The sequence below is a fragment of the Epargyreus clarus genome, unplaced genomic scaffold (assembly GCF_041222505.1).
Source record: "Epargyreus clarus isolate Ecla_fem2 unplaced genomic scaffold, WU_Ecla_fem_2.2 ptg000023l, whole genome shotgun sequence".
Taxonomy (NCBI): domain Eukaryota; kingdom Metazoa; phylum Arthropoda; class Insecta; order Lepidoptera; family Hesperiidae; genus Epargyreus; species Epargyreus clarus.
The window spans coordinates 14,253,668-14,276,259 of NW_027332230.1; the positions used below are offsets into that span (position 1 = coordinate 14,253,668).

The window sequence follows — 22,592 nt, forward strand, 5'->3', positions numbered from 1 at the left end:
TGTCTATTTTTTGACATGTGGATCGTTATAAAATTATTATACAAAAAATATAATTATGCTTAAGGACTGAACTAGACAGTTATAATCTTTAGTTATACTCGTTTTATTACTTTATCCAAGTCTTTGAAGATATTATATATAATGGCTGGTTAATGTGATTAATTCTTTTATGTCGAATATTTATCACTTTGACCAAATTTAGTACATATTGGCAAGTATAATATTTGAATTTATCACTATGGCTGTAACATACTTATATACATTAAAAAGTGGTAACATAGGTTGCTATACTCTTTGATGGTAACCCTTTAAATGTCAACACTCAACCTTAACCGGTGTTGCCAACTCTATTATTTAAACAGTAGAGAGAGTTTTTCTAAGCTCTCCCTGTTTTCAGTGTTTTCTTTTGTACTCCCCTTTTACCTTTCATAGTGTAATCTAGAATGCACCATACACATATCGTTTGTCATATTAATGCTTATATTATATATATTATGTGTACTGCTTTTTATTTCGGTAGGACTGGCAACACTGACCTCACATAATTAACCATAGATATATTAGTATAATATATCTATGTAATTAACATAATTTATATTTGAACTTTTGAAGAAAATATAAGAATGCTCATTGATGGGATAATGTTTGTATATTAAAGTAGGGTAGCATATTATTTTATTTTAGTATTTGGGGAATAGTAATTATATCTTATTGTGAGCCTTCATTATATTATTTAAACAATTTTGATCATAATTATTTAAACAATTTTGATCATAATTTGATTACATTTTGTAAATTTTATAAGTTTTGGAAATTTAATAAGTTTAACAAATAACATTAAGAAGATACATGAGAGCTGCTTGGAATGTACAAAATGCGACTTTTTCGTTATCGTTATATATCATAGATACTTCTTTCGGAAAATATCCTGAATTCTTCTACATTATTTTTAGTATACAATTTTGTAGCAATAACTTTCGTAGTTGAAATAATGGATAACCTAGCATATTTTTCTTTTACCAGAAGTTGGGGTTCAAATTCTAGGCATACGTGATCCATTCAAGTTGTGGTTCATGTGTGAAATATGTAGGTATCTAGGTATTGATTAGAAATATAACGTATAAACTACATACATATTTCTTTATATAATATCTTATGTTTCTAGAAGCTCTCTACACTATTTTAGTAAATTATTTAGGTAAATAAATTAGTAAATTAAATGAATTAAACAATTAATTGATTTCAATAGTAACTAAAACAATGTGTTAAATTATTTACATATTTATTATAGTTACATTTCATGTAATGGTTTTATGCCTAAGATTTCTAATCCACATTTTAGAACTAATCTTGCAGAATTAAAGACCAAAATTCGCTGTGAGGCTAAATCTAAATCTACATTTTTTACTTTTAGCTCCTTAAACATTCTATTTACGTGTCTGGAAAGGCGAAAAAGATAATTAACTAATATGCAGGCTTCATTTTCTTCATAGGCTCTTTTTAGTGCATCATCAAAAACAGCTAATTCTGAAACCACAACATTGACTATGTCCTCCTTCAAATATTCAGGATGACAGTCTGAAGGAACCTTTACACCACAGTTTTTCTCTAAGTTCCAAAGCCTGCAATGCAAATATTGCAGTTTGATACCACTGTCTCCTTCACTTTGGAGTGCTCTATCCCAATCAAATTCATAATCTTTTAGCCTTTTTTGTTTCAAGTCATTAATCAGTACGGCTGTTGTTCCTAAAATGTCACAAGTTTCTTCATTCATTGCTGAAGTCCTTGTGTCTGAAATAATATTTATTTATATTTGAATATGAGGTTAAAATTGTTTATATCTCAAATATAAAGTATAAAAAAAAGTATGATAAATAGAGACATACACAGATATTGTACAATTTGAATATTAACAAATTTCCAATATTCGAAAATTATATTTAAGATCAATTAAGGTTGCAAGAAACTCCTGCTACTGCAATGTTACTTACTCTTGGACTGTTTTTGTTTATGATACATCTTATGCTTAGCTTCATCAAGTATATCACTTAAAAATATGACATTCCCACGTCTTGTGCTCATGCCTTTGATTCTTCCAAATTTAATATGTTCACAGCCTTTCACACACTCCTCATCTATCCTCTTGACTATATCAAAGAGTGCCATGAAGTGGTCAGTTTGGGCATTGTCCACTACAAAAAGCATTTTATCATATTTGTATCTCTCATACTTATCTAGCAAAGCTGCTATATCTCTCGCCATATAAAGAGTGGAATTGTCACTTCTTAAGAGAGAAATTTTTCTATCCTTTACTTTTGTGTATTTTTTTCCTGTTTCATCAGTTAGCATAATGTTTTTAGTTTCGAGCAGCTTTATTACATGCTGGATTGCTTTACCATTGTAATCTGATTCCCAGTGATAGTCATCAAATGTAATTCCTAGCCTCTTGTATGTATTCTCCAGTTCCTGTACAGTAAACTCTCTTATTTTCTTCCAATTGTCTAAGCTAGCCTTTCCTTGTTCGATATCGGCAAAGTGTTTCCTTGCTGCAATCTGTACATTCTCATCGGTGGCTGACAACTTGGTACTTTCTACGTAAATGTTGTATAATACATTAATTGGATTTTTTTCAAGAGCATTTACATCAATTTTGTTTGACTCCAAGCCATATTGGAGAATTCCAAACTGTGTACCCCAATCTCCTAAATAATTGATTTTAGTAACTTTATTTTGGAAGTGTTTATGAATATTAGCAATAAAATTCCCTATGATGGTGGATCTTAAGTGGCCAACATGAAAAGGCTTCGCAACATTTGGTGAACTGAAGTCAATTACAATCTTTTTGGGATCTATGTTTACCTTTGTTTCCTTTTTCATAAGAACATTTTTAATAAATGCATTTCTATCACTATTGAAGTGTAATGTAGAATCGTCATCTTGCAATCTGTTCGAAATTTCTTTTACGTTATGAATATATCTACATGATGTTATCACATTTTTATTAAGACTATAAGATGTACAGGCATCTTTTATAATACTGTGATTTCTTAACATTGCTTCGAGCAGCACCTGTAAACATTTATACCAATTAGACCAACATTCTAAGATGCTTCAGCTTTTGAGAAACACCAGTCTCTTTTGAAATGTAATATTATAACACAATTAGTACCGCTGCTTTTGGTATCAAAGGTAGTATAATTTATATATCACCATTTGTTTACTTATTAAATAAATGTATAATAGATTAATAAATAGGTGTAGTTAACAATTTTATTACTTTTATTACAAAAAAAAAATATTAATAACCAGTTGACAGTTCACGACAGTTGACATTGACAGTTTCACATTGACAATTGAAATTCAATACTTTACTAAAGCCTACTCCACATTCTCCCGAAAATCTCGCGAGTACGCGAGAAAAGCACGAGAAACGAGAATGTGGAGAGGTTTCTCGTGTTCTTCACGCATTCTCGTTGTGTTCTCCGATTTTTGTAGCCCGCTCCACATTCTAGCTCCCCATAATTTTATTTTTATAATAAAATATAATTATTGAAATATAAAAATCATATTCAATATTCTACGAATGTCAATTCTAGTTCATATTGATGTTCAATGAAAACCACGCACAACTACTCTAATCGGCGCGCTACTAAGGAACATGGGAATGTAGACTCGTTACAAGTTCTCGCGTCCTTGTCTCGCTCCAAAAACCGACAAAAATCGGAGAACAAGACGACAATGCGAGAAGAACACGAGAATCGTCTCCACATCCTCGTTTCTCGTGATTTTCTCGCGTTCTCTTCTCGCGAGATCTCGCGAGAATGTGGAGCGGGTTTTAAAGTTGTCAACAGTCTGTAAGCATGTTTGACGTTTTTGACTATGTACAATTTAAAAAATAAATATGTCATTCTACCGGTTGCTAAGCAACGGGACCAAAGAGTAAAATAATTGAACGGGACTTTATATTGAAATGCAACTGTTTATATATTGAGAAAAAGATATGAGGTTAACTTTTACAGAACAAAAATGCTGTTCCAAGAATAGATTTATGTGAATTATAAACGAATACAGAAAAATGTCTACACCAAAGGTACGATTTAAACGTATTTCGAAGTTCAAGTGTTTTAATAAAGGGGTTTATAGCATATAGCAAGCTTTGTCGAAGCTTTTGAGTTACAATAAAAGGCTTTTGATCCGATTATATATTATCTGAGTACTACCGATATCACTATTAAAGTGACATATAATCGGAAAAACGTATTATTATTTTATTCAATTTTAATGTACTTTAATTTTTGAATTGAATGTATTGAATTGTATAATTTTATTATAAATACATAAAATCTCATTTTAAATAAAAAAAAAACCAAAATAATTTTGAATAACTTATACCATGTTCCCATTTTGTTTGCTATTACTGCCATTTTGATTAAAGGTAATTTGTGTGTTTTAGCTATTATATACAATAGATCAGCCTCATGGTTTGGGAGAGCTGTATTTCCAGTGGCAGAAAGGTGAGTCTCACTCGCTTCTGGCCACAACTGGTACCGATGCAACAGTGGCTATACATGACCGGTCTGGACAGCTCATGGAAAGGATGAAACTGCAAGGGTAAGTAATATAAATCACAATAACAACAGTATATAATATATGTTGTTTACTTAACACAATGTGTTGGAGGTCTGGACTAAATTGCCCATACTCCTTTTAGTTCAATAACTTAAGTGGTACTTCCACTTAAAAATTTGGTTAAAATATCATTAATGGTCAAAATAGTAAGTTTTTTAATAAAAGGCTTGTATATATATATATAATATAACATAACAAATCTATACTAATATTATAAAGAGGAAAACTTTGTTTGTTTGTTTGTTTGTTTGATTGTAATGAATAGGCTTAAAAACTACTGGACCGATTTTAAAAATTCTTTCACTATTCGAAAGCTACATTATCCACGAGTAACATAGGCTATATTTTATATGAAATATATTTGTAAATAGATTTTGAGGCGGTACAACAAAGTTTGCTGGGTCAGCTAGTATGTTATATAAGAAGTTTTGTTAAAGTATTTTGTGTAATATATTTTCAGACTTTGTGCAGGCATGGAATGGGACAATGATGGAGATTACTTAGCCGTTATAACTCCTAACAGCAACAATGTGTTGTTATGGGAATGCCATGCTAATAAGAAACTAAATATTGAAACTGGGTTGAGGGAACCACCTTCATGTCTATCCTGGGCTTATGGTGAACCACTTTTAGCTGTGGGGACTTCAAAGGGCAACCTAGCTTTGTATAATCATCATACTACTAAGTAAGTTGGATTCCATTTTGTTACATAGATAGGTCAAATGTAGATAATTTTATTCTAGCTGATAAAAAAAATCTTTTAACTAAGTCCCAAATAAATAGGTGCCTCTGAAATTAGTTTTAAATGTGTGATAGCTTTACTTAGATGAATTCTTCAATTCTACAATCTATAACAATGCATTCCTATCCTCAGGGACAGCAATCCATTGTTAATTCTTTGATTGTACTCCACAAGTCTTGGAGATGGTCCCATAAAAACCATGGGCACACTTTTTTAAATTCAGACATAGTTTGCATGTGACTTTGTAATTTTTATTAAATACAAGATCTATGTATAATTTCAGGAGGATACCTATTTTAGGCAAACACACAAAGAAGATAACCTGTGCTGCCTGGAATAGGGATAGCATATTGGTGTTGGCCTCAGAAGATAAAAGTTTATCAATCAACAATTCCGATGGAGATACACTAAGAATGATTACTCTCAGAGATACTCCAAATGATTTGCAGTTTTCCGAGATGAAAACAGATCAGAGAGTTGCTGGGGAGAATACAGTAAGTACTTACTCATGGCATTAATAGTATTCTATATAACTTTTAATTACTGTGTTAAAGTATGTACCAGTATCAAATCTACTGTAATACAACACCATTCCAAATATTTTATAGATTAAATTGAAAGCTAACTACATATATCCAGATTGGAAATAATATAAAAAGAAATAAATAACAGAATATAATTTATTCCTATTATTAGCTTCATAAGTTTATTGGCTGTGGCCAATCTTTATGTCTACAATTAAAATGCACATTTTATCGTCATATTATTGAAACTTTAATTTTTCTTTTTCAGATAAGCTTAATAGTTGGCAAAAGAACCTTATATTTGTACAATCTTCTCAATCCAGAAAATCCAATAGAGCTGGCATTTCAGCAACGGTATGGGTCAATAGTGACTTACAAATGGTATGGAGATGGCTACATCTTGATAGGTTTCAGTGCTGGGTATGTCATAGCTATATCAACCCATATAAAGGAGGTTGGTGAGGAACTGTTCCAAGTGAAGAATCATAAGGATAATCTGACTGATGTGGCTGTACTCAATGGGCAAGCTGTTACTTGTGGTGATGGACAGTAAGTAACACCCTAAATATTTTATCATATTATTATTAAATACTTGTAGTAATTCAGAAGATTTAATTCACAAAACCTTATCAAAGCTACATAATTATTTTCGTTTCAAGATTTTGTACTGTATAATGTTGAATATATGGTTTTGTGAAGGAAATTATTTAGAATTTGGCTCTTTGTATCATATCTAAAAAAGGGTGTGGTGTTGATGTAACATATTTGTTGTTGTTTGTTTTGTTGAAATTGTATTGAACATGTATTTTTTATACGAGTGCACATTTTGAGTTTTTTTTTAAGAAGACTATTTTTTCCTATTCTTTACTAGCTGTGCCTCGCGGTTTCAGCCGCGTTAAAAAGAAATAACATGGGTGAGACCGCGGGACACAGTTAGTTCTAAAATATAAGTAGCCTAGGTTACTCCTTATTACATCAGCTACCTGCCAATAAAAGTCCCGACAAAATCGGTTCAGCCATTTCAGAGATTAGCCAGAACAAACAGACAGACAGACAAAGAAATTAAAAAATGTGATTTTGGTGTATGTACCGTATGTATATTCATATACATGTAGTAAAAAGGGGTTATTTCAATTTTGAAAACAGACACTCCTGATGATTTCTGATGACTACTGATGTTTTCACGCAAACAATGTAGGGATAGACATGAAATTACCCTCTATAATTTTAAATTGTATTTAATTTATTAACGTGAGCAAAGTGCAGGTTGAAGTTGATATCGTTGTGGAACAACGGCGAGGTGTGCGGCACGGCGTCGCCTGCGGGCGGCGCGGCGCGCGCGGTGTGGAGCGCGGACGGGCGGCTGCTGGCGGCGGCGGGCCGCGCGGCGCTCAGCGTGCTGGTGGCGCGCCTGCCGCCGCTGCGCGCCGCGCACGGCACGCGCGCCGCCGCGCTCACCTCGCTCGCCGAGGTCACTGTCTACCAGTGCATCGCGATCGCGGATGACCCGGATGCGCCCGCTAAATGTCAGTGTCAGTGTCCTTACTTTAAGTTCATAATTAACGTCTCTACGTATTTTAGCGTGATTTTTAGTTTCTAAAATATGTATGTATAATTATTTGATACTTGACTAAAATGAACAGAAATGTAAAATTTATTAACTAAGTAATATTTATGTATTGAGAGTCTAATATTACTAATTCTACTTAACGACGTGAATTAATGACTTTTGATTGATTAACATATTTTAACATAAGTCATAACTTCAATAAAATATAGTATGCAATAACTTATTACGACAATTAATGACGATTAATTTTCTGTGCAGCGGAGCCAGTGGCGCTGGCGACGTACGCGCTTCCCACGGAGCCGTCGGCGATAGCGCTGGGCGCGGCGCACGTGTGCTGCGTGCGCGGCGCGCTGGCGTGGTTCCAGCCGCTGGCGGGCGGCCCGCCGCGACGCCGCCAGTACCCCGCCAACGTCGACGCGCTCCGCGTGGCGGGAGACTACGCCGCCGTGCTCTTCCAGGGGAAGGCTATGCTGCATTCGGTATGTAACACAGACTTCTCTCTGGTTATCCCTAGCGGAGGCTGAAGTATAATGCTTCCACTAATTGTGCTAAGTCCCAACGTGGCATCCTTTGCAGGGGTAGAGACCCTGATGCGTAAGTAGTTAATTTGGCTATGCTGTAATGGAAGGTAGCAAATGGAACGCTAAACTATTTGTCTTATATGTTTCATTTCAGATTGAACCTCCTGATCCTTCTCAGCCAGAGAGAGAAGCTATGATGTTTCCGGAACCACACATGCAAGAGGCTAAAATTGTTGATATTCATCTAACCAGTGACTTCTTCATATTCGTAACCGATGTAAGTATTTTAAATATCTATATACAACAATCAATTGCTGATCGTTAGTCTCGCTGAAATTCGAGAACGGCTGGACCGATTTGGCTAATTTTAGTTTAGAATATTTTTTGAAAGTCCAGGGAAGGTTTAAAAGGTGAGTAAATATGAAATATATAGCAGTGATAGCCTAGTGGTTAAGAAACGCAGCCTCTCGATCGAGGGGTCCGAGGTTCAAATCCCAGGCACGCACCTCTGATTTTCAAATTTATGTGCGTATTAGAAATTAATTATCACTTGCTTAAACGGTGAAGGAAAACATCGTGAGGAAACCTGCATACCTGAGAGATTTATAAAAAATCTTAAAGGTATGTGAAGTCTACCAATACGCACTTGGCCAGCGCGGTGGACTATGGCCTAATCCTTCTCATTCTGAGAGGAGACCCGTGCCCAGCAGTGGGACAATAATGGGTTGATGATGATGAAATATGAAATATATTTCATAAATATATTCTGAGGCGGTACAAAGTTTGCCGAGTCAGCTAGTAAAAAAATAAAAGTAAGGCATTGTAAGAGTCCATAGATAATAAAAAATAGCACATTTAATTTTCTTAATTGACATTTTTAATCACAAATGTAAAGTCCATTACCAGGTAGATCAATGATGTTTTCATAACATTGATTTACCTGGTTTATTTTTATTTTTCTTTCTATATTAATTTTTTATTTTTTCTTGAACGTATATACTGTATTATGTATGTATAGTATCGTATAGTTTTACCTATATGGGCTAAGACAAATATGTTTGACGTCCTCATGCGTCAGACCGGTAGTGTAAGTTAGCGTGGTATACAGATGGGTCACATCGAGTACTTCGGCGTGGAGGAGTGGCGCAGCGTGTCGCGCGCGCGGCATTCGTGCGGGCTGCGCGCGCTGCACGCGGACATCGGCGGCGCGCGCGCGCTGCTCGCCGACACGCGCCGCCGCGCGCTCGTGCACGCCGCCGCCGCCGCGCACCTCGCGGACGTCGCCGAGCGCGAGTGAGTAGCTGGCCATGTGGCCGGGCCATTTTGAGCACTTGGACGTTAGCTGCTGTTTGCTGGTCGGGAGTGTGTGCACGCCACATGCGTACCTTTTAAGCCCGCTCCGCATTCTCGCGAGAAACGCCGTGCATTCTACCGTGCAAGCATGTCACGACACGACACACACGCGCATTCGGATCTCAGAGTTAGATAAGTTGGGTCGATACAATTCTGCTACAGCCACCGATACCAGTGAAAATGAGTGTGTGATAGGGATTTAATTCGTTAACATATTCTTCTTTATGTCACTAACAATATAACAGGTCATTTTAGAATATGTATTATATGTTTTTATCGAAATCATTTAATGTCAGTTTTAATTCTTAACACGCGTGACATAAACATTTTTTTAAACTATTACAGCAAATTACACATTGTACAAACCTATACCCTTAGTATGAGTTTTTAAGGTTTAACAAAAATCACTGTTTTTGTATTTCTTTACGTCTTTCCCATACATTTTCTATCTGTTTTGATAAAGGCCGCTAGGGGCGCTGATTGGAAATGTATGGGCAAATATGTAAACAAATACGAAAACAGTAATTTTTGTAAAAAATGTAAAAACTCATACTAAGGGTACTGTTTCCACACGGACAGTTTCGACGGCGTAGTGTGGGACATCTGCCTGTCGGACCGCAACGTGTTCGCGGCGTACACGGCGGAGCGCGCGGACACGTACTACTACGCGGCGAACACGATCCACGGCTCGCACGTGGACTTCGTGGCCTCCACCAACCTGTTGCCCGGACACATACCGCTCATACTCTTCTCCGGGGACGCGTACTGCTACGCACCGGGAGGAAAGTGAGTCATGTCTCAGAGTTAAACTGGTTTTTTTTTTATATTTTTTTACTTATGTTGTTGTTGTTGTTGTTGATTTTTAATACACACCATTTTTGTAGGCATACTAATATGAGGTATTTCAATTTAGTCTCCAGAAGTAGCAACATAATAATTATATATTAATATAATAATTTGATGAACTTTAATTATAACATTTAAGTTTTTTTGAAGTAGGTTTTAGATGCATACTATAATACATGCTACTTGGTTTGTTACATAAAACTATAGTAAATATTACCAGATTAAGAAGAAGCCAGAAGGGAATAATTGTGTGGTACAACGACATTTTCAATTTTTCTAAAAGTAAATATGCCTTAGTGTACTTGTAGATACCATTATGTATTTGTATTAGCTATCTAATAGGTAATACTAAATATTTCCAGCATAGTAAAAGTCCCCCTCGAGTCGCACAACACGAGTGGCTTGGCCGACGCGGACACGGAGAAGCGGCTCGCGAACCAACGTAAGCATATCGAGAAGTTGCTGCTTTTGAGGAGGTTCGGCGAGGCGTGGCTGTTCTGCGACGCTGTGGACGAGGAGGACATGTGGCGGAAGATGGGCGAGGCGGCTATCGCTGATCTCAATGTGGAGTTTGGTGAGTCAAGACCTGCCCTTAGAATTTAAATGAACTTTAACTCCTATTCAGTGGTAATGTGATACAGTTTTTTGTGTGCTGCTGAAGTACGAAAGTGTTCATGAAGTTTAGCGACTAACAGTTATTGATCTTGTTATAAAGTGCAGTGAGAAAAAAATCTAACCAACAAGTTTTTATGTTTGAATGTTAAATAAATATATTTTACAGCGATACGAGTTTACACGCGACTGAGTGATGTGGCTATGGTGTGGGCTTTAGAAGACGCTTCTCATATTGAAGAGCTACCAGTTCTATGGTAAGTTCTAGCATAATTGTAATGTTTGAAGGTTATAATTTTATAGTTCCAAAATATTAAACATGCTATTGTATATTAGAGTGATCTTATACGGAACAATATATGGCGGTGTTGTTTTCATGCATAATGGAGGATTTTGCTACTTTAAATTGATTACAAAATGTATTTGATAATTTTGTGGTAATTTTTTGAGTAATTTTATCTTATAGGCATAAATTAGTAAATATTACTCACTCCGAACAAGAAAATGTTTTGAGAATTGAAATAGTTGCGTAAAAAGTTTTGCCACGTCTCCGTGCTAAAATGACTGTAAAATATTTGAAATACTTATTATTTAATATGTAAATTACGCAGTATTAGTTATTTATTCGTAAATTTTCTTTAATGTGTTTGATTTGTCAAAAATTCAAAAAAATAACTGACCATCAAAATATCTCTACTTATCAAAGTTTATAGGTAATGATATTTTTTTTCGGTATTGTACTACTACTTTCATTTTATAGTTCTTTTAGTTAGCAAGGCGAACATTACTTTTGGTCCATAAAACTGTGTCACAATTCCAGCGGCATGTTGAGCGCGTGCGTGGGCTTGGGCTCGGCGGCGGCGCGCTGGCTGGAGGGCGGGCGCGCGCCGCTGGCCGCGCTGCGCCTGCACGCGGCGCGCGGGCTGTGGGCGCGCGCCGCCGCGCTCGCCGCCGCCGCCTGCCCCGACCGCGCGCCCGCCGTCACCCTCGACTGGGCCACGCATCTCGAGCTCACGTCAGTCCCCACTACTATATTGTGTTCTTAACGGTATGCTAAGTTAGTGCGTGGGCGCGAGCGTTGCATCCGTGCAGTGGCTTTAGGGCAGTCCACGCTGGCCGCCAACATTGCTAACCGGGCGACGTATTTGAAGCTTATATGGAGTATTCATAAATATTTTGTGTTCTTGCCTCCGTTATTAGTAATCTATACAATTTTATCTGCAAAAGAACTATAATGTAATGGGCGTAAGTGACATGTTACGCGGGTACCTAGAAGTAGATCGATATATAGAAAAACAGTCAAATTATTACGACAGCAAAAAAAAAAAAACAAATGAAAGTATAAATGTGAAATAAATAAATAATAAATAGTCGTTTAATAAGAAGAATTTTATCGTTAATACGTCGTTTCACTAGAGTGTACGTAAAATGTATGCTTATCAGTGACCACGATCGAACTAACTGTAAAACTAGATGACCGCTCATCTAGTACTTTATGATCCTACGTCATGATAGACATAAAGGTTAAATATTCGTTAAGAGAGTGAATAAAATGACGTGCCCTATCAATTTCACTGTAATGTTTCCTTTACTATAACAACTAAGCAGAATAGTTTACTGTTTCTTTTATACGCTTTTTAAACTATTCATTTTCACTTTATAGCAACAAAAACTAATTATTTCAGAGCCGATTACCACGAAGCGCTTGCCAACTACGAGAAGAGTATTGTAACTGAAAACACAGACGACATCAAAGTGAAAGAGCACAACGCGAAGTGCGAAGCGGGTATTGCTCGTATGGCCATCCGCTGTGGCGACGTCGTGCGCGGCGTCACCACCGCCATGAAACACGCGCACGATAAGACCTTGCTGAAAGACTGTGCGCATCTGCTCGAAGAAGAGAAACAATACAGTCACGCTGCAGCGTTGTACGACCACGCTGGAAACACCGAAAAGGCAGCTTCATTATACATCAAACTCAAGTCGTGGCTCAAAGTCGAAGCTTTAATCTCAAAAATAAACTCTCCGAGCATTCATCTACAGTACGCCAAAGCAAAGGAAGCTGAAGGGAGGTATACAGACGCTTTGAAGTCATACTTGAAGGCACAGGATTTCGAATCTGCTATTCGACTTAACCTGGAAAAGCTGGACGATATAGATGAAGCAGTGAATTTGGTGCAGGAGTCGAAATCTGTGCAGGGAGCAAAGATGGTAGCGAACTACTTCCAAAACAGTGATGATCCAACATCAGCGATAAAGTTCCTAGTAATGTCTTTATGTTATGACGAGGCATTCCAACTTGCGAGGAAGAATGGAAAACTGCAGCTTTACGGGGAGATATTGATTCAGACCTCGCAGGCAAGGCCAGAGGATTTCAGAAGCTTAGCGCTCCATTTCGAAGGAGAGAAGAATCATTTGCTCGCTGGTAAATTCTACTTCCACGCAGGGGAGTACAGTAAGGCGATGTCGCATCTTCTGAAGACTGGCGGGGAGGAGGGAGAGGGGGAGGATGAAGCCATCAGCATTGCTATAGATGCGGCTGCTGCTAGTGATGACGAAAGACTAACTAGAAGGTAAGACACGACATAATATATTACGACACAGTTCGATAAAAATTGTCATTCAATATGGTGGCATTTCTATTTACTTCTACTTTATTCCTTAAATGTGTACTTTATTCCTTAAAGACAAGAGAAATTACTCCATTTTGGAATTATTAATATGTACTTTAAGAAAAGATTTATTCAAGAGAACTAAATATAAAAATAAAGTGATCAAGTGTTTTGTTACATATAAATTTGAATAGTTTGGCACTATCTGTGGCGTAGGTTGATAGAGTTTCTGCTGGGCGAAGCTGACGGTACGCCGCGGGACCCGCGTCACCTGTTTCGTCTGTACATGGCCAAGAAGCAATTCAATGAAGCTGCCAAGACTGCGGTAAGTATACATTTGAGTGCCACGAATATAATGATTAATTATAATTCGTTTTTGTTTCGTACTTTATGTACTTGTTTTGAATTATTTCGATTTTTTTTGCTTTTGTAATTTTTTTATATAATTTTTATCTTATACAAAACGTCGTTAACAAGATTTACTTTGTTTTTGCAAATTACAACTGGATCGCCATTGTAGCACTTTTTTCAGTACTCAATCTTTGAACGTCTTTGACCGCACTGATGTCGTGACGGCAAAAAGTATGTAGGAATGTTGAAGTTGTTTATAGCGTGACGTAAAGCTGTATCTGTAGTGGTGGTTGCGTATTGTACACAGGTGATAATAGCGGGCGCGGAGTGCGCGGGTGGGCGATACCGCGAGGCGCGCGACGTGGTGCGCGCGCTGTGCGCCGCGCTGCGCGCGCGCCGCCGCCCGCCGCCGCGGGACCTGCGCCGCGCGCTCACGCTGCTGCACTCCTACATACTGGTGGGTCACATGACAACATGACAACAACCACCACCATCACTGCTGTCCGCCATTAGAATCTCTACTGTAACCATCCCCACCACTTAACATCTTCACCACCTTTAACACCATTACAAGCAACATCCACATTACCACCATTTATTTTAAATATAATAATTATATTCCATACATCTGTTCATCACAGGTGCGCACGCATGTGCGACGCGGGCGGCACGACTTGGCAGCGCGGTTGCTTCTACGGACAGCTGAAGACGTTTCGTTCTTCCCCACACAACAACGTAACTTTTTCCTTAAATAGGTATTTATTACATTGAAAGACTGAGCAGATGGGTAGTACCGTCATCTAGCGAAGTTGTTCATCTACTACAGGAAAATTCCTTCCTACAAAAATTTTATTAAATGTCATTTGCATGTTAGAACTAGAGTTTTAGTTATGGCTGATTGGATATCTTTGAATACGCGTAAAAATAAAATATTTATTTTCAGATCAAGTTTCGATTTTGACGTCGACCGTTATCGAGTGCGGTCGCGCGGGCCTCAAGCATGAGGCGTATCACTGGGCTCGAGAGCTCATGCAGCCGCAATATCGCGAACAGGTATTGAGGATTACAGTTAAAATACATAAATGTACAATCAAAATATTTCCAAGTTAAATAAATTATTAAAAACTGCAATATTAAAAGCTACAATAAAGATATTAAAAATCGTGTGAATCGTGAATACCCATAACATTGTATATTGTATTAAAATAGTTCTATCTCTCGGTTATCAGATAGACCCAAAGTACGTGAAGAAGATCGAGTCTGTGGTCCGTCACGCCCCGCGCGGCGCCCCGGCGGGCGAGCACGGCGCGGCGTGCCCGGCGTGCGGCGCCGCGCTGCCCGCCGCCGCGCTGCACTGCGCGCGCTGCCAGGCCGACCTGCCGCTGTGCCTCGCCACCGTGAGTACCGCCCGCTGCCCGCCGCCGCGCTGCACTGCGCGCGCTGCCAGGCCGACCTGCCGCTGTGCCTCGCCACCGTGAGTACCGCCCGCTGCCCGCCGCCGCGCTGCACTGCGCGCGCTGCCAGGCCGACCTGCCGCTGTGCCTCGCCACCGTGAGTACCGCCCGCTGCCCGCCGCCGCGCTGCACTGCGCGCGCTGCCAGGCCGACCTGCCGCTGTGCCTCGCCACCGTGAGTACCGCCCGCTGCCCGCCGCCGCGCTGCACTGCGCGCGCTGCCAGGCCGACCTGCCGCTGTGCCTCGCCACCGTGAGTACCGCCCGCTGCCCGCCGCCGCGCTGCACTGCGCGCGCTGCCAGGCCGACCTGCCGCTGTGCCTCGCCACCGTGAGTACCGCCCGCTGCCCGCCGCCGCGCTGCACTGCGCGCGCTGCCAGGCCGACCTGCCGCTGTGCCTCGCCACCGTGAGTACCGCCCGCCGTCTCGCAGCTAGGCGAGCACGGAGCAGTACCGCACGCCTGCTTAGTATAGTCCGCGCTAAACTTGCAAGTCCGCTCTGAACTTAATGCGCGCAGGTGTTAGTCGGAGAACCAATGGGGTCGAACATAACACAAGCATATATATACTCTGTAGCAATGTAAGGGCACACTAACGCAGTTATGTATCCGTGGGCGAGAGCGGGCAGCGGACGGATGCCGGGGGTGTCCCGCGCTGTCTTCGACCCTCTCATATCTATAATTTGCTATTGCGACGCGACTCGTTTCTATATTCGGAGCGGACTAGCACTTTGGCGCGGACTCTACCTTGGTTAATAGCTAGGCTCATGGTAACTATGATGATGACCCACTGTCAGTGCCGCATACACCAACTTCGTAGCGATGATCTTGATGTCGATAATGACAACCCGCTGTAAATGCTGCTTACACCAGCCTCGTAGCTAGCTCATGATCAGCGTGGCTGAGCAATCACTATGCCCGCCAGCACGCAGTGGCTTCCAGGTTCAATCACCAACCACATAGATTTTTTTATGATGAATTTAGATTTCTGTTTTCTATGTGGGTGTTTGTGTATTCGTTAACTCGTTGTAATACGTGAGTCAGTAATATTCGCTACCCATTAAGTTATGCCTTGGTCGCTCGTCTGGCCTATCTCCACCTTACTTGTTAGATGGTTTGGTTGCTAATTATAGATATATTATGTTTTTAATTTTGTATTTGTTACTTTTGGTTTGGTGCAAAATAAAGAGTTATTGTATTGTTGTATTGTTGCGTATAAGAACGCAACTTTATAAATAGCTGCTGATGGGCTAAAGTTTAGTCACTAAACTATTATTTAATTTCACAGGGTCTGCATATCGTGAAAGATGATCTAACGGCGTGCCCGGAATGCGACTTTCCAGCAATATATTCGGAATTCGTAGAGTAAGTTATCCCTTTTACTTTATTGATGTAATTATATTGTAAACCTAAATTACACTAATACTGATAAAGATGTTGTGATTACAAGTACATATTTATTAAAATAACCTTCGATAACAAGAAAATATTTTTTTAGAATGCTACAAGAAGAGCCGAAATGTCCGATGTGCGGCGAACACGTGGATTACCGTCGGCTCATCAAAATTGACGACGTTTCCTTGTATTTGGATTTTAATCCGTCGGAATAACGCGTACGGTTGTAACGTCCACTTTGTTGTGATTTTTATCCGTCCATAGAGATTATAAAGATAAGTATGTACTTAAGCCTTTTATCTCGTGTTTGTTAATATGTGGCTAGAGCATGTAATGAGGCTGATAAGAAGTTGGTCAGCTACTCGTGGTTTATTATTTATTGCAAGGTCAATGATTGGTATACTATGCTGAAAGTCTATCGTAGAATCTGGCATTTTAAAATTTACCCGGCCCTTACATAATTTGATTCCAATGATAGATATATTTTTCAAAGTGTTCTTAAATCTCTTTTTAATTACTTTATTCCGAAATATAAATGTTTTTTAAGTTATTATAATGAGCCTTTTTTAGGGTTTAACGCATAGGAGGAAACACTTGAACCCTTACACATGTTTCTTCAGTATAAATTCAGTAATTATTTATTTAGGCTCATTTAATTTATTATGAATTTAGACATACTCTCATTTGTCCGATTCTACGAATGACAGACTACAAATATGATTAATTATTGATATAACGCACACGTGTAGTGAAATTATTTACAATAAAATTAAATTGTACATGTCAAATGATTAACACGTGCCTTGATAACATTTTCTGAACGTCCGTAATATTATAAGTACTTTAAATAATCCTTTAAAATGTAAGATAACAAAAAATACAGTATACAGAACTTTTGATTTTTATATTTGAAATATCCAATTATCTTTATAGAAAATTATTTATTGCTTTGTTTTTTTTTGCTTTTTCGCATATGTGATTGCTATAAATAGAAAGAAATATTTAAGAGTACTATAACATTTATAACTCATTTAATATATTAAAAAGAACTGTGAAATAAAAATCAGAAATAGTGATGAAACATTTAATTTTTCATTTGAAAGTATACCAAGTTGTAGTTACACGTTCGATACTGAGATTCAAATGAAATGAAAACACAATTGTATTATACAAAATGAAGCGGGTCCAGACTCAATGCATATCATTTAACACTTTAAATTTGTGTGTAACCAACTTTTTTATTGATTGATCAAATAAAATATATTTTTAAAATCCTGTGTAAAAAATAACAAATATATTTTTCGAATACTACAAAAAATGTATTGAACCTTTATTTGAAATATTTAATCAAATTTATTGTTGTAAAAATGCAAATAAATGTGCTTGTGATAACTGGTAACACAAATTTGAAGGTTACATGATATGCAGTTGGGCAACCCCGCAGCCTGTAGCCACTCAGTCGTTACTCTATGATCATCAAATATTGCCCTAATATAATTACCACTACCTATCTACGCCTTAAGTAGACAATACATTTATACAACTTAAATTAATGACAAGAAGATTATAACTCAATAATACGTCGATGATAATAACGATAATAGAAATTATTTGATTGTGCTAATAATACAATGAAGGCTCTATTCAACCCACTAAATTGTCGACTCGACTCGTGCTATTAATAATTTGCTAGAATTTAGCTAAGAAACTCGGTGTACAAGACAAGGCGCAGAACAACTTTGTAATAAATAATCCGAGAGATATTGGCTATGTCTTTCTATAGTATTTAATAAAATGCCACAAACAGCTCTATATAATTCTGTTTCAAAATACGTTATTTATTTTTAAATTTCCTCCTTGTATTGTACATCCAGCAGATACAGATGTAATTAATTCCCCATTCAAGGAGCCTACGCTACCGAGTCGATACACAAAATAACTTAGCCAAGCCCGCTTAACGTAAAAATACTTAGAAATTATATCTGTAGTGCTTTTTATTATTTGACTGAACAGGACAGATACAAAAGGCATAAAACTTTTACTTTGATGATTCCTGTCTGGTGTATATTGTATGAAACACGTTTGTTAAAAAGGCCTTAGGTGAAAATTTTATGATGAGAAAAATATAGGCATAGAAACTACTGCTTGACTTTAATTTGTAATTGGTATTGTAATAAGACTTATGTCTTTGAATAAACTAAACTGGCTCGCTTTAAGATACATTGTCTGAAATCTCTTTTGTATCTGTGCCGTCCAAATAATTTAATTTTATAATTTAGTGGTTATACTGTATACATTAAGTCAGTTTCATTAGCTCGCTCCTCTATGGCCGATAGGCAGTGTTCGTCCTAATCTAGGAAAGCTCTGCTTCGCTGCGTGACAAATTTAATAATTAGCTAAAGAGGCCCTGATTTTCAATTCCTATTCTGTATAGGAAAACCGCAAAATATATATTAATACTTACACCTTGCAGTTTCAAGCATAATGATATTATATAAAATAAAATCTTTGACAAGTTTTACTAAATTGAGTTCATTCAGTCATTCACTCGTTCATACGTCCTATCTATACAGAGTGGGTAATAGCAATTCCGGTCTCAAGTTGGTACAAAAACATTTACTATACAGCGTTAAGGCCGAATATTACGCAGCGTAAGCATTCGTACAATTGAAAACGACTTTAATGGAATACTATACAAAAGTGTTATTTATATACTGGTATTAAATATTGGGTGTCGCCACATAAAGTACATAATGTAAATCAATGTTTTCAATAATAATAATACACTTTGTGATATAATCTCACTACAACTGTAGCAATCGATGTTAATATGTTACAGCTAAGAGCCGCACTGAGTCTCGAGCAGTAGCCGATGTACCAATTTAATTAAGGCTAACATTAGGCAAATCTATATCTCACTTTCTAACACGGTACGTTGCTTAACATTTGACTTCGAGTTCAGCGCTCGCTTCAGTTGGCGTTATATTTTATTATGCATAAACCTAACTTTAACTATTCAAATGTAGAGAGAGTAAAGTAAATTCAAGTTATTTTTGAGATAAAATGTGGGATATAGGTTAAATATTTTACAGAAACAGCTCTAAAACGTAACATATATTATAATAAAGTTAAAATCAAGTCGAGTTGAAGTGCAGTCGATTCAGTAACACGAAGTTGCGGCGCACAAGCGTGTCAATCTCGTAAAAGGATTACGCGATACAGCTTTGTACGAGCCCCGCTAAGATGCAAGCATCATTAAAATTTATCCTGACATGTTGTCTTTCACTAAGTTACCCAAATACCATACTGTGCATGCTATACGCGACATGGGCGTACAAATCGTGAACAATATGTATTTTTGGACATCGAAATTACAACGATATTAGCTGAAAACTTGTGCCCCAATAGTCGTGAAGCAGGTTGCAGTGAGTTCATATCACGCGCGATTAAGTTTTCTTGTATAAAATTACATAATAATGGAACGGATGAAATATAAAAGCATATGTTAACAGTTTTCTAAGAACACATTCAAACGGCCTCGGCCATTCAAAAGAAATAATCGTGTCACTGTCAAAAGAGTGGACTATTTAACCATATAATATTATTATGGACGAATGAAATAAATTAAATAATATATTCGATTCGTTAAACGTATAATCGTTATTTAATATAAACTATGTTCATAAATAATGTGTTAATTTTATAAATATTATTTTTGCATCTGCTGGCCGGATATATTTTTGTATAGACGCGTTTAGCCCACTCTTTTAACATAAAATAGATCTCGTAAGATATTTACATGTAGATAAATAGATATAACATATTTTAAAATCAAGACATGATGGCACTTGGTTGCGTCGTAAAAGTTTAGAAATTATACAAAATAGACTTTTAGAATTAAATAAAATCGCGGTACGAGAGACGCGATGCGCTTTGACACGTCGGAGAACGTCAGAGATCGTCTCCGAAACCGTTCATTTAATACTAGGTAATAAGGGAATGTATAAAAATTAGTTTCAACTATATCAAAGTTAACTCCTCAACAATAAATACTATAAATCTTTGGTTTCATTTAGTCGTTCGATTACAAAAAGTTACCGCTCACCGGGCAACGCCTGCGACCGCACACTCGAGTCGATTACGGGCGGAGCGCGGGCCTCGCGGTCGCGGCGAGCGGATGCAAAGTTCATAAGATCGCCGAGAGGTCGGGTGCAGGCGTACAATCGAAGGAATTGCCAAAAGGGGGGGACGTCGGGCGTCCCGAAGACGTTCGGGGAGGGTCGCGGAGGGCTACTGCAGGTGCGCCAGCTTGGGCAGTGCGGCCACGACGCGGGCGGGCGCGGGCGCGGCGGCGGGCGCGGGCTCGCGGTCGCTGAACTGCGGCGGCGGCGCCAGCACGGGCGGCGCGGCGTCGCGCGCGGGCGCGGCCGGCTCCTCGGGCGGCGGCGGCAGCGCGGCCAGCAGCGCGGCGGCGCGGCGGCGGCCCGGCGCCTTGTCCACGTCGACGCCGAGGCGCTCGGCGGCGGAGCGGCCGCGCGCGGCGCCGCGCAGCAGCGCGGCCGTGGCGCGCTTGCGCGTCAGCGAGTTGTGCCGCTGCATGGGCGGCGGCGGCGCCAGGCTCTCGCTGGAGCTGTGCACGGGCTCGGTGCTGATGACGTCGTTGCTCGACTTGACGGTGACGCTCGCGCAGAAGGACACCTTGTCGCGGCGCGGCGGCGGGCGCGCCTCCTGGTCGGACGACACGCCGGACGACGAGTTGTCGCCGTCGTCGCGCTCGCCGCCGCCGCCGAGCTCGTCGCCGCACGACTTGGACGACTTCAGCCGCGTGCGGATCTTTTGGATTTCGTCAACCGAGAACGAATGTTGCATCGAACTCGATCCGGAGCTGCTGCCGCTAAAATAAAAAATAACGTATATAATTCGAAACGTTGAAAGTAAATAAGATCCCAACATTAAAATGTAACGTAACATAAACATCTATTTAACGACTAATTAATGATAATGATAGTTCTAAAACTATTTCGGTAAACATTTATCTATCGAAAATAAAATAATAACTATATAAAAATAATTAAACAACACAATGTAAAGCAACATAAAGATGGAAAAAATATGAAAATAAAAATAAATGAACTGAAATAAAATGAAATTAATACTTTTTGGCTATGTATTCGTGTTACAGTCAATTACACATGTGAAATTGATCACAAACTCCAAATTATTTACACATACCACATTTTTAAGTCTTATTTTTAATCTTACAGAGCTCTCATACATTTCTAAAGCCCGCTCCACATTCTCGTGAGAATCCCGCGAGAACGCGAGGAAAGCACAAGAAACGAGAATGTGGAGCCTACACGAAACGGGGTTTTCTCGCGTTCTCGCGAGATTCCCACGAGAATGTGAAGCGGACTTAATAATTTCTAAATGAATAACTAAATTAGTCAGATTTGATGTATGATAAGGAACACATATTTCACAATTTAATCTTCCCTTGACAAACATGAAGCACCCCAACAACACAGTAGTTGAAATGAATAATACCTTCGAAAATAATGTTTAACTAGTTTTATTCGAATTCTCTCTCGTTTTCATATATAGTTGCATATATTGGTATCCTGAAACTGAATTTGTACAATGAAAAAATAAAGCCAATAAATTATTTTTAATTTCAATAGAACATTTGGTTTAGTGAAATCCTATAACAAATCTTATCTAGAGTATTAAAGTGCTTTAATTAAACTTGTTTTCTCTACTATGTGTTACATTATAATTTAATTAGATAATTAATTTATATTCTAGATTTGCATTTACTCTAAAAAAGGATGTACGGTTAGAGTTTATGTTTTCGTAACTTTATTTGGGAACATATTAATTCCCCAATAAAATAATGTGATAGATAATAACCGAAACTTAATTGCTTTGTTCTAAGATACTTTATTATATAGTTTTAAGAGTCTTTATTAATACGATTTAGATCGATTTT

The 22,592-nt window shown here is 38.4% G+C and overlaps 3 protein-coding genes across 5 annotated transcripts in view; 1 reads left to right on the forward strand and 2 right to left on the reverse strand.

The window, feature by feature from the left end:
* Nucleotides 1-1,265: 1,265 nt before the first annotated feature.
* On the reverse strand, nucleotides 1,266-3,345 carry ArgRS-m (arginyl-tRNA synthetase, mitochondrial). Of its 3 annotated transcripts, none has more exons than XM_073085637.1 (3): nucleotides 3,307-3,345; nucleotides 1,992-3,069; nucleotides 1,266-1,791 (listed from the first exon to the last, which is right to left on the reverse strand). In XM_073085637.1, exons 1-3 carry the CDS (start codon nucleotides 3,331-3,333, stop codon nucleotides 1,292-1,294), a joined length of 1,605 nt encoding a protein of 534 aa, XP_072941738.1. In that variant the 5' UTR covers nucleotides 3,334-3,345; the 3' UTR covers nucleotides 1,266-1,291. The 3 variants fall into 3 exon arrangements, with proteins under 3 accessions (XP_072941738.1, XP_072941740.1, XP_072941739.1); XM_073085639.1 differs by having other exon boundaries at nucleotides 3,278-3,338; XM_073085638.1 differs by having other exon boundaries at nucleotides 3,170-3,310.
* Nucleotides 3,346-3,932: 587 nt separating this feature from the next.
* Nucleotides 3,933-17,498, forward strand: Oseg6 (intraflagellar transport protein Oseg6). Its single transcript, XM_073085650.1, has 21 exons — nucleotides 3,933-4,090; nucleotides 4,454-4,611; nucleotides 5,090-5,314; nucleotides 5,655-5,865; nucleotides 6,164-6,444; nucleotides 7,162-7,421; nucleotides 7,724-7,944; nucleotides 8,141-8,263; nucleotides 9,095-9,279; nucleotides 9,919-10,125; nucleotides 10,548-10,759; nucleotides 10,967-11,054; nucleotides 11,618-11,812; nucleotides 12,483-13,370; nucleotides 13,626-13,734; nucleotides 14,068-14,217; nucleotides 14,402-14,495; nucleotides 14,704-14,813; nucleotides 14,990-15,157; nucleotides 16,500-16,576; nucleotides 16,710-17,498. Exons 1-21 carry the CDS (start codon nucleotides 4,076-4,078, stop codon nucleotides 16,819-16,821), a joined length of 4,089 nt encoding a protein of 1,362 aa, XP_072941751.1. The 5' UTR covers nucleotides 3,933-4,075; the 3' UTR covers nucleotides 16,822-17,498.
* Nucleotides 17,499-17,676: 178 nt separating this feature from the next.
* LOC140751664 (SH3 and multiple ankyrin repeat domains protein 3) overlaps nucleotides 17,677-22,592 on the reverse strand; it is a 274,179-nt gene continuing 269,263 nt past the window's right edge. The window contains exon 24 of the mRNA XM_073085649.1: nucleotides 17,677-21,500. Coding sequence (XP_072941750.1) covers nucleotides 20,897-21,500 — 604 coding nt within the window. The 3' untranslated portion in view covers nucleotides 17,677-20,896. The remainder of the gene's footprint in view (nucleotides 21,501-22,592) is intronic.

Bases quoted from the DNA above. Each gene is read 5' to 3' on its own strand.
- ArgRS-m (XM_073085637.1), bottom strand. From the start codon at position 3,333: ATGTCAACTGTCGTGAACTGTCAACTG. The intron at 3,070-3,306 runs GTTATTAATATT...AAATGTTTACAG, and splicing joins CTGTCGTGAACTGTCAACTG to GTGCTGCTCGAAGCAATGTT. The intron at 1,792-1,991 runs GTAAGTAACATT...ATATTATTTCAG, and splicing joins TAAACAAAAACAGTCCAAGA to ACACAAGGACTTCAGCAATG.
- Oseg6 (XM_073085650.1), top strand. The intron at 4,612-5,089 runs GTAAGTAATATA...ATATATTTTCAG, and splicing joins GAAAGGATGAAACTGCAAGG to ACTTTGTGCAGGCATGGAAT. The intron at 7,945-8,140 runs GTATGTAACACA...GTTTCATTTCAG, and splicing joins GGAAGGCTATGCTGCATTCG to ATTGAACCTCCTGATCCTTC.